Raw genomic sequence first — 11,526 nt, forward strand, 5'->3', positions numbered from 1 at the left:
ACTGGGGTCTCTCATTCCAACTACAGCGAGCATCCCAGTCTGAGTCCCTGAAATCCCCGTTGGAAATGCCCCTGAATACGAGTGTGTACAGTTGCTGAAGTGCGGATTGCTTCTACTCCTTGTAAAAGGCAAATGTTAAATACAAAAAGGTACTTACAGAAGGAAAAGCAAAGTGTGGTACTTGCTTGCATTAAAATTTCATTTTCACTAATGTGTGCTAATCAAGGTGCTGGAAAAGGTAAGCTGTGAGTAGAGAGTTTCTTGTGATTCTGGGAAGAAACCAGTGGGTCTCACCGTGCCTGTGGGATCCATGTCCATAGCAGAGATTCTGCTTTTAGTATGTGTGTCTGTTTGGGTTTACTTTATTACAAGGTGAGCTTTACCGTGGACTCACGTGACTGTAGTGACAGCTTCACTGGCTATAAGGAGGCTTCTCAGGGGACCTGGCCATGGTAAATACCCGCAGTCAGAGGCCATTGGAAACAGACCCCAGAATTCCAGTCATTAAGCCAAATGCCTGCTGTCTGGGGAGTCTCTGAAGGGGTTGTGAGACCTTAACCCAATGACTGACCGTTGCCTCTCTCACACTTATCAAAGTGGAAGAAACACAGGCAGTGGAACAAAATAATTTGGTGAACACAGAGCAGGTCCAGATATCTGGTGGGTCAAAAAAGATGTTCCCTCAGCAGTACTGTAGAGGTTTCACGCACTGGCCAAAACCCATCCTCACTCACAGGCACACAAAACTCTGGGTCTGCACACGCTATTTCGTACTATTTGCTGAAATCATGATCTATTGGGAGGTAGGTAGGACTGTGAAGAAACCTGTAAACATGTTTTCTCCATGTTTAAACTAGCCTTCTGCAGTCCACATACTTCCAAACTGCCTCCGAGTGCATCAGTGTGACTTGTTTTTGGCTTTAAAGGTGGTAGATGATCTTCCAGGTGGCCACAGGAGGGCACAGTGCAGCTTGTCTGTTCCTTCCCAAGTTACAGTTTACTGGTTTTCACTCACTGATTGTTAATTTGAGATAGCAGGTTCATTTATATTTCTGCTACCAGGACATATCAAAGACTAGTAGATGTGTTAATATAAAAAAGAGATTCTCTTTGTAATATTTTCAAAAAGTGTGAGAGGACAGCAGCATCTGGATCCCAATTAGTAGCTGGGAAACTTATAGAATGGAGAACATTTACTGCTGAAGTGAAGCCAGAGCAGCTGTGATGAGAGTCACCACCAAACCCCCCCTATTTCTTGGTCTGCTACCTTGAGTTATCTTCTCTGGTGAAGACTGAGCTCCTGCTTTTGAGTCCACGAGTGCAGGGAAGTGTTGTTATGTACAGAGAAGCGTACATGAGTCCTTGGAGTGTAACCTGAAATGTTTAGTTAAACTGCTCTGCTCGGCGTTTGTATTCCCAGTCTGCATTTCCTTCTCCATCAGCGGAGGAAAGTCAACCGTTCTGGGTTTTATTTCATTTGTGTAAGCCTGGGGTCGGATCTGCAGTGCTCGCAGGGACCTTTCAGGGAAGGTGCTAATGCCTGTCTTTAGGCAGAGGCCTGGGAGAGGAGAAAGAGCAGGTCCTGCTCGTCCGTCCTCCCCAGCTGCGTGGGGCTGCCACTCCTCCTGCACTCCTCTTGTGCCAGATGGAGCGATTGTGCGGCTGCGGGAGAAGGAGCTGATCCGGCAGAAAACCGCGCTGCCAGACAAGTGACTCACCTGCACACTCAGGGCCCTTTGGTGGCCGCCTGAAGCCACTTGTCATTCCACGGTGTCTGAAATGACAACCTAAGGACGTGGCTTTTGGATGGGTTTGTGCAGTCGTAGCTGTGGGCTGTGCTGGGGAGGGGGCTGGCGCTGCTGCCGTGCTTGTGGCCAGACCTTCCTGCCCCCTCCCCAGTGAGTCCCACAGCAGCAGCAACCGCCGCGTTTGGAGGGGAAGGGGTGGCCGGCCCCGCGGTGGGGCGAAGGCGGAGAGGCGCCTCGAGGGAGAAGCGCTGACGTTGCCTCCAGCCAACCTTGCAGGCAGCCCGTGGACGTGTGTTGTGATGCAACGTGAGTCGGGAAGCGAACGCCTTCCCTGGGGAAGGCGGGGAAGGTTGGAGAGTGCTCCTGTCGTCGGGGGAGTTCTTGCCTGGGCATCCAGAGCAGACTTGGTGTTCTTGGTGTGGCAGGGTCTTCTCCTGACGCGTTTGTGTGCTGTGCCAGCCTGCGCCAGATTGCGCCACCTGGTCTTGCCCATTATCAAAATTACAGCGTGTTCTTCCCTATCAGGGTTGGGAGAGACGGTCGGGAGGAGGGGAGCAGTTGCCGCCTCCGTGTGGGCTGTCCAGCGAAGCCCCTGATTGCTCCTCCATGTCACGGCTTCCCATCCGTGCCTGCCACAGGGAGCTGTTCCTGGGCCGAGAGCAGACCGCACCAACTGCGTTCGCTGCTAACCATCGCTTGCTTGCTCGTCGGTGTTGCTGAGCCTGCTCTTATCCTTCCTACTATCAGTTTTAATGAGAAAACTCTACACCCCGCAGCTTGGTTTTGCGAGGGATGCCAAAGACGTCACCGAGGAAAGCCAAATAGGATGACCAGTGCACTTTGTTAATGAGCGGAAGACTAATGAAGTTTTTAATTAGCAGGTGTGCAGGGGTGAGAAGAAGGTGCAGTGAGACATGCACATCGTGACAGCAGAAGCATTGCGCTAAAGGCACCAGCTGCGCGCTTGAAGTTGCCCCTGATGGAGCAGGAGCTTCTTGTGCTTTGCTGGCCCGGGTCGTGCTTCCCACCAGCCGGGCAGACCAGGGCGGCAGCACCTCGGGGACGCTGCCTGAACCTCTCTGTTGGGTTTGGTTGGAGAAGGATGGGCAGCTGTGCCCAGCTCAGAGCAGTGGTGAGCAGAGAGGAGGGAGACGCCGTGTGGAGCTGCTCCGAGCTGTGGAGCTGCTCCCGGACCGAGGGCTTGCTGCCATGGTGTTAGGCAAACGCCAGGCAGCCCCTCATTCCTGCAGGATCCCTGCTGGCCGCTCAGCCTCCAGCTCAGCTCAGGCTAGTGCGCGCTGTGTTCTGCTCTGCCTTTGGCCTGCCTCAGCTGCTGGACTTACAGGTCTCGTTGCTGGACCAGAGCTGCCGCTGCATCCTCCCGTCAGGCCTGGGTGTCCTTCGGTGAGCAGCATCCCCTGGTCCGTGTTCCCTGGAGCCTACGCTGAGGCCGTGCACCCTGTCAGCCTGGAAAATGAAGCGTCCGCTCTTTGTGGAATGAGTGAGCACCAGCCTGCATCAAAGGCTCCCATTATTCTCCTTTTCTGCTGCCTGAAACAAGGCCTTTGGCCAGCTGGTCCCACCTGCCTCTGGGCAGTGCGCGAGCGCTGGGCGCTGGTGCCAGGCTGCTCCCGTGTCTGCCTGTTGCACGTTAAAAGCGCTGTTCTGGAAGCAGAGCGCCATTAATTACAGCCCTAGTGAGACAGGCTATCTCTTCTGATGAGGATCTCCTGAGGGCTGCTTTAATGGCGCTGTCAGATGTGTCTGCATTCCTATGTGGAGCAATTACGTACCCCGTGTAATTTGCCCACTGGTTGAGGCGTTCTTCCACAAGATACGATACTCATTCACGTTCCGTGGCGCTTGGTGTTTTCTTCCTGCTTTAGTTTGGCAGCTGGTGGCAGCCAGGGTGCTGGTGGTCTCAGGAGGGGACCCTTCTTCCAAAATTCTTCTCTGCAGCACCTCAGGCCCTTTAGGAGAGATCTCTGCTCTTCCCAGGGGTGTTTTGTGGCAGTTTTGTCCAGTTTGTATGTAATACAGCCGCACCGGTGCCAGGCCCTTTGTGGTGTCGGTGCCTGCTGTGGGGCTTTGGTATTCCTTGACCAGACTGGTGGGGAGGGTACGTAGCTACTGGCCAGGCACTGTTTTGCTCTGCTGAGTTGCCCCGAGTCCTAAAGGTTCCGATTTCCCACAGGTGGGCTGACGTCCCCCCGTGGAGATGCCAACCTGAGAGGCGACGGGCACGTCTTGACCTTGCAGGTGCTGCATCAGCAGGGGCGCAGATGGCGTTTGCCCAGGCACCCATTTCCAGCCTGGTGTGTTCCTTCGCTGTTCAGGAGATGCCGGCAGCTCCTCCAGTCTCTTCTGCCGTCAGCACTGTTGGAGCCCCCTGCCTCCTCTTGTGAGCCCTGTATCCCAGTTTGCAGCCCTCAGGGCTCCAGAAGCCTCTTTTGGGTAGAGGCGCCTCTGGGCTGGCTTGCTGAGCGGAGCCCAGGGAACCCGTGATGCCTTCAGCTCGCCCCCAGACAGACGTGCCTTCTCTCGGGGTCTGGATTTCAGAGGTGCCTTTGGTGCCCTCTCTACGTTTACACGTTGTTGTCTCCAGGAGCCTGCTGGTGGGGACGCTGATCTAGATGGGCTTCTCATCCCTCGTGCGGAATTTGCAGCCGCTGCACATTTGTGTGGCAGCCACCTGGGCACGGGGGATGGCTGCAATGAGCTTGTTTCTCGGCCGGGGCATGGGGGCCTCCAGAGCCTGAAGAAGTCCACTGGAGATCACCAGAGCGCCAGGATCAGATACGGGAGGCTGTGTTTAGGGAAAAGACCTGCACGCACCAGCAGATTTTTCCTCTAGATTGGTGGTTAGCAAGGCAGAAAGAAGCCGCAGCGCTGGTCTGGCACCTCCCAAACGCCGAGGAGCGATGGCTCCTCCCTTGGCAGCTGCTTTCTCCCCCCACCCTTTTGCCTTGTATATAAGGCCCCCTCGGAGCAGCCTCGGCACAGCACATCCCACTCCGGCGAGGCAGACAGCGAGCCGCACCTCCAGTCCCAGCACCTCTGCTCCAGGAGAGTGAACCAGAAGGCCGTCAGCATGGGTAAGAGGTGCTCTGCAGCCTCCCGCAGCCCACAGCAGCTCCGAGCCTTGTGGCTCCATCCTGGACCGGGCTGCAGCCACTGCCTGGGGGCTGCGGACATCCCCCCTTGGACCCGAGTCCCCGCTGGGGACTGGCAGGTCTGTTCCGCTGCAGGGAGGAGAGGGGTGGCACTGGAGTGTGGCACCTTGTCCGGCTGGGGCCGAAGGTTCTCTCTGTTCTGGGACGGCCCTGGTGGCGCTTCAGGGAGGATTCCTCTCCTGGGTCGGGGGGTCGTCAGTGCCATAAGCGGAGCAGGGGCCGGTCACAGAGGTCCCCGTTGAGAGCTGGGGTGGGAGAAGGTCCCTTGCGTGGGACAGAGGCTTCCGAGTAGGCACCGTCTGGGACGTGGACGTTTCTCATTTTATTCTTCTCCCCAACCCAGACAGATGCAGAGCTCAGTGCTACGAGTACCCCACCTGCCCGGAGGCTGTGAAAGGCAAGTCCTCTCGAGCGTGTCGTGCAGCGGGTGGTGTTTGGGAGAGAGCTCCCTGTTAGTGGAGACCCCCGTGAACGTGTGCCGAGTCCCCTCCCCCAAAGGGGCAGGACGGTACCTCCGTGGAGATCTTCTCCGCTGTGGTTGTTCTCGTGCCTCTGGGTCGGTAACGGAGCCAGGGTTGGGCAGTTGTCAGTGCGCAAGGAGGAAGGGATGGAATAGCTGCAGGTCGTTGCGTTCAGCTGCCTGTAGGAAGGTCTTGGCATCCAGAAAAGTGAGTTCAGTCTTCTCTGAGGGTCTGCTGAAGCTTTTCTTTTCCCGCCTGGCTGGTTCACGGCGTGCTTTAACACAAGCTTTCCTTCTACGCAGCTCCTAGAGAGGAGGTTGCCTACGTGACCTGCACCTACAGGGAAACCTGCGTGGAGCAGCCTGACTTCCTGGCCACCATTGACCTCAACCCCAGATCTCCCTGTTACTGCCAGGTACCCGTGTCCCTGCAGCGCTTGCCTGGGATGGTGCCCAGCTGCTGGCTCTGTGCTTCATGGTGCCTCGGCATTCGGGACCTTTCCTCCTTTTTGCTTGGGACTCCAGGTTGCTTGATAGCCACCCTGGGATGCCAGGCGTCTCTCTATGCCTGGCACCTTCTTGTCTTGGGCATTTTTCTCTCCTGTCCACCGTTCCCTCCTGCTGCCTGGTCATGCCCTGCCAAGACCCATCTGGGAAACCCCTGGTGAGTTCTGTCACAACAGGTCTCTCTCTTGCTTCTCCGCGGTTGTACGTGTGAGAGAGGGCTGTTGTCTGCCTGCAAACTCACCTTCCTGCTGTCTTTGCGCTGTCCTGTGTGTGCCTGGCTGCGGTTGAGTCGTCTCCGGCTCGGTGTCCTGGGGACAGGTTGGCTCTGACTCACTTCCCAACTCACTTCCCGAGAGTCTTGGTGCTGCTAGTGAGCTCCTGAGCACGTGCTCTGGATCAGCCTGTGGGTGGCTGCTCGGCATGGGGAACGGTCTCCTCTCAGCGGCACGCCGTGCCCTAACGCGGAGCAGCGGCCAGTGCACGGAGCAGTGTTCTCGTCCCGGAGCTCTGCAGGCAGTGCCAGGCGCGCAGGTGGAGGCTGCCAAGCCAGAAGCATCTGCCAGCGTGAGGGTCCCCGTTTCTCCCTGCCTCCCTGTGCGAACCCTAACTCTGCCTTGGCTGCCTAGGTGATCCACCGCCTGCCCATGCCCAACCTCAAAGACGAGCTGCATTCCTCGGGGTGGAGCGCTGGCTGCGCCTGCTTTGACACTGCCACACCGAGGAGGAACAAGCTGATTCTTCCCTGTTTGATTTCCTCCCGCATTTACGTGGTGGATGTGGGTTCCCAGTGCCGGGCTCCCAAGCTGTGTAAGGTATGCCTCAGGTGACGCAAGGACAAGTTTCTGGGAAGGAGTTGGGAACTGGTGCTTCTGGGATAATACACAGGGAAGAAGGGTTCTGTCTTCATTTCCTCTTCCACCCCGGTTTTAGGGAGCTGGGTCACGTTTTCCGCTCGGCTCTCTCCTTTCCAGACCAAGGAAGGCTCTGCTCATCCTTGCGTCCCTCTCTCTCCGCCTGTTGCGTTCAGAGAGCCTAATCGTGGGCAGTCACGCCCCGCACCACACCTGCCGCCCCAGCAGTGCGGTGGACAGACAGGCTGTGATGGGTTCGGTGTTGCTGCATTCTCCTCTGCGCAGAGGGGCAGCTCAGGGGCTTCTGTGCTCCTCTGCAAGGAGGAGCAGCCCCTGGCAAGTGGGAGTCCTTGGAACGAAAGCTCCCGCAAGCATCGGAGGTTTGCAGGAGTCTCTGGTGGCCAAAGGCTCTGCCAGGGAGCGTGAAATGAGCCGAGCAGTCGCCGGCTGAGGTGTGTGTGTCTGTGTGACCTTTTCTCAGATGATTGAGCCAGTGGATGTCTTCTGGAAGTGCAACAAGGGATACCTCAGCGTAGTGCACAGCCTGCCTAATGGTGACATCCTGATTGCCAACATGGGAGACCCAGCTGGCAACGGGAAAGGTACTTTGCCCGGCGATGACTCCACAAGGAAACGGGCTGCTTTGGAAGCGGAGTACGCGATTGATCGTGCGTCCCCTTTTTGCGCCCCAGGTGGATTCATTGTGCTGGATGGAGAGACCTTTGAGCTGAAGGGGAACTGGGAGAATGAGTGTGAAGCCCCCCCGACTGGATACGACTTCTGGTACCAGCCGCGCCACAACGTTCTCATCAGCTCTGCTGGACTGGTCCCAAAACGCGCGGGACGCGGGTTTAATCCTGACGACTTGAAGAAAGGTGAGGGAATGCGGATGCAAGTGCTGAGCCAGAGCTCAGCGGGGTGGTGGGAGGCTGCCGGGGCCGTCAGAGCGAGAGCCGGAGCTGGAGAGGGGGGACAGGCAGACGTCCCCACGAACGGCCCGTCCTAGAGGCACGGCTGCAGGACGTGCAGCGCCTGTCCTTACCCCAGGCTGGTCCCTGCCCTCTCCCGCTGCTCCCTCAAGCGCGGCGGCTTCTCTGCAGGCTCTGGCTGGTCACTGCCGGGGCTGTCCCCGAGTGCGAGCATTTGGGGAGGGATTAGTCTCCACAGGTGGCCCCTCATCTTCTGACGTGGTCTTCCTTTTCCGCAGGGGTCTTTGGGCGCCGCCTGAACGTGTGGAACTTGTCCTGCCGCACCCTCACCCAGTGCTTCGACCTGGGGGAGGACTCTCTGCCCCTGAGTGTGAAGTTCCTCCACAACCCCGATGCTGCCGAGGGATACGTCAGCTGTGCCCTGAGCGGCATTGTCTACCGCTTCTACAAGTGCGAGGCAAGTGTTCTGCCAGCAGCCGGGGAGACCCGGCCGTGGGGAGCTTCAGGGCGACTGGGAAAGGCACCGAAGAAACGCGGGGTGGCGGGGAGAAAGGAGGAGGCGTGTGGAGAGGGCAGCGTGCGGAGCCAGCTCCGGACCCTTAGGCTGGGGGATTCATCTGAGCGAGGAGGCTCAGCCTTGCTGCTGCTGTTGGCCGGTGCCGCCCCAGCCGTGCCTGCTCGCCGTAGCTGGGCGCAGCGGCAGCTTTCCTCCGGCAGCTTTGCCGGCTGCGCAGGCGTGCGAGTGCCGGGCAGCGCTCTCGCCTGAGCAGCCCGGATCGCTCACGGTGCGGTGCCCATGTTCCTTGTGCAGAGAGACAACTGGGCCGTAGAGGAGGTGATTCGGATACCGGCCAAGGACGTGACAGGATGGATTATGCCCAAGATGCCAGGTCTGTGTGCCCCGAGGGGTGTTTATATTTTCCCTCCTGTAGCGCTGTGTCGTGCAGCCCGGCAGAGACCCCTCACTGACCCGCGGCGCCGTGCCGCGCAAAGATGGCAGAAGGCTTGTCGGAGGGGGCAGGGGCTGCGCGCATCCCGAGGAGGCACCGCTGCCCCAGCTGCAGCCTGCGCACTCGGGCGGCTCTCGTGCACCATAGGCACGACGTCCAGGGGTGGCAGGGAGAGGCGCGTTCTCTGTGGGCGCTGCCTTCTCTGGAGCTTTTTGTTTGTGTGCCCTAGCCTTCACGGTGGACCTTGTCATCTCGACGGATGACAAGTACCTGTACCTCAGCAACTGGCTGCACGGAGACATCCGCCAGTATGAGCTCTCCAAGACCTGCAAGCCCAGGCTGGTGGGGCAGGTAAGGCGGGAGCGGAAGGGCTGGCACCGCTGGGTTCCTTAGGAGGGTCTGGCGGTGGCCGCGTGACAAGGCCACGTGTCTCCCCCTGCCTCGCTTCCAGGTGTTTGTGGGAGGCAGCATCCTCAGAGGGGGACCCGTCACCGTGTGCAGAGACGAAGAGCTGAAGTGCCAGCCGGACCCCTTGGTGGTCAAGGTGAGCTCTGTGGCCTCTTTGCCCTCTGGTGTCCTTTGCGCTTGGGCTCTGCTCGGCAAATTCCCTGCCCGCGGGCTCTGGGGCAGGTCTCTGCTGCAGCGGCCCGTGTGCCCGCAGCTGCTGGCCGCTTGCCTGCGCTGGCAGGGGAGGCAGCCGCTCTGCTCCGCTGCGCTCCGCTCCCTGCTCCGGCTTGTGCTTGGCTGCTGTGGGAAAAGCCAGTAACGCCAGGGCTGTCTGTTGTGCCTGCAGTGCAAGAGAGTGTACGGCGGCCCCAGTAAAATGCAGCTCAGCGTGGACGGCAAGAGGCTGTACGTCACCAACTCCTTCTACAGCACGTGGGACAAGCAGTTCTACCCGAACTTGGTCAGGTGAGAAGCGCTGGGCAGGCGCGAGGCCTCTTTTGCACGGCCCCTGCGTTCCAAAGGGGAAAGGCGCCTCGCTGGGGGCGCTCTGAGGACACCTCTGTGACTGCAGGGGACGGGGCCTCCTAACGTGGTCCCCGCAGCTTCCTCGGGCGGGATCTCACATGCGCCTGACCCCGGCGCCCCTGGCCGAGCGAGGTGCAGCAGCCGCCTGCGTGGAGCCGCAGTGCCCGGCCTGTGCTCGGGAGAGCCCGGGAGCGCTCCAGCCGGGAAGGCGGAGAGGATCCGCCCGTGGAGCCCCGGCAGCCAGGCCAGGCCGCTCTGGCAGCGCCTCCCCAGGTGTCCCCCCCAGAGGTTTTGGTCTGGCAGAGCGGGCGATGGTCTCTCTCCAGCGCAGAGCCAAGCTCCAGCCCGCCTGCCACGTCATTCCCGGCGGTTCGCCCGCGTCCATCGAGCATTCAGGGAAAAGATGTGAGCGCGGGCGTGTGGCCCCGCTGGAAGGGAGCCTCCACGCCCTCCTCCCTGCGGAAGAGCAGATGTGAAGGAGCCGGCCTCCTCCTCCATACGGAACGGGGAGGTGCGGGCAGGAGCCCCGGAACAGGGCCCTGGCTTGCTTGCCTGTGACCGCTGCGCTCTTGTTCCCTCGCAGGGAAGGCTCCGTCATGCTGCAGATTGACGTGGACACTGAGAAGGGCGGCCTGTGCGTGAACAAGAACTTCCTGGTGGATTTTGGGAAGGAACTCAACGGGCCTTGCCTTGCCCATGACATCCGCTTCGCTTCCGGAGACTCCACCTCCGATATCTTGGCCTAGGCGCCCTGCGACAGGCTCCCTCCTCCTCTCTCTTCTGTGGTGCAGCCGTCAGGGAGCAGCGTAGGATCGTTGGGTTCGGGGGTCCCCACGCCTTGCTGGAGTCTGGGTTTCTGCTGACAGGAGCTGCGGGAGCTCCGCGTCACCGCGCGGGGCTGGGTCAGGCAGAGCAGTGCACGGAGGCACAGGGCACGTGGTCAGCGCTGTTCCCAGTGCCGAGCGGTCCCCGGGCCCGAGGCGCGGAGCAGAGCCGGGGCAGCTGCGGTACGGAGCTGTGCAGCGTGCGGTGCCTCAGAAGGAGGGGAAGCACCCACTTTGTCGGCGTTACTGTTCTTCAGCCAGGTCGTTCCTGGACACTCTTCCCGCGGCACGAGAGCCTCCTGGCTGGCTTCTCAGTGCTGGGGCCGCTCCGCGTCATCCCTCCAGGGCTGTCACGCGCTTGGGTTTGGAAAGAAGTGCCTGCTTCCTGACACCGGTTTGCTCCTGTCTTCTGCTTTAAACATGAATAAAATTGTCCTTCGCATCAGCTACATCTTCATGCGTCTTGTTTCACCAAAGCCTTTCCAATTTATTTCAGGGGAAAATGCCAGCAGTAGTTAATGATAAGATCAGGGTTTTGAAGATCCCTGAGACAGGGCACTGGTTTTGCAAGAGTGCCAGTTCGTCTTCCTGGAAGTCTCCAGTCGTGGCCGTCTTTGCTTGTTCTTCTCTCGTGTTCATTCTTGCAGGGACATGTTTCATAGGGCAACTTGCCAACCATTTGTTTTTCTGCCACAAATGAACATCCCTTGTCAAAGTAATGTAGTGTTGTGATCGCCCAAGCCAACCGTTTGGTTTTAGTAGGGCTTGCTTTACCACGCATGAAGGTCTGAAAGAATACTTTTAGTAGACACTCCAGTGAAATCCCTTGTGTTAAGTGGCTGGCACACTGCTGGAGAGAAGATTGCTTTCAGCTTGCTCAGTTCACACGGACAGCAGAGTCGTAACTCAGTTGAGAAAGGAAAGTTAGTGTTTTCACCCAAAGGACCTACAAAGTGACCTCAGTCCTTAAAAGTTCTTATTTGGCTGTTCTCTTTCACTGTTGTTTCACAAAAGCAAGATGTAGTTACCGGAGCTGTAAATCATCCTCCTGTTTATCGTGTGCTGCGTGAGAAGCCAAATCGCAGTCACACGGTGTAAGCCCGTGTGCTACA

At 58.7% G+C, this 11,526-nt stretch overlaps 1 protein-coding gene across 1 annotated transcript; it reads left to right on the top strand.

The window, feature by feature from the left end:
* The first annotated feature begins 2,580 nt into the window (after positions 1–2,580).
* LOC102046898 (methanethiol oxidase) lies at positions 2,581–10,590 on the top strand. The gene is made up of 12 exons (XM_055696871.1): positions 2,581–4,843; positions 5,265–5,318; positions 5,685–5,797; positions 6,515–6,700; positions 7,221–7,341; positions 7,432–7,614; positions 7,947–8,129; positions 8,484–8,558; positions 8,848–8,969; positions 9,070–9,162; positions 9,412–9,530; positions 10,174–10,590. Exons 1-12 carry the CDS (start codon positions 4,840–4,842, stop codon positions 10,334–10,336), a joined length of 1,416 nt encoding a protein of 471 aa, XP_055552846.1. The 5' UTR covers positions 2,581–4,839; the 3' UTR covers positions 10,337–10,590.
* Positions 10,591–11,526: the final 936 nt, after the last annotated feature.

The sequence above is a fragment of the Falco cherrug genome, chromosome 19, assembly GCF_023634085.1.
Source record: "Falco cherrug isolate bFalChe1 chromosome 19, bFalChe1.pri, whole genome shotgun sequence".
Lineage (NCBI taxonomy): Eukaryota > Metazoa > Chordata > Aves > Falconiformes > Falconidae > Falco > Falco cherrug.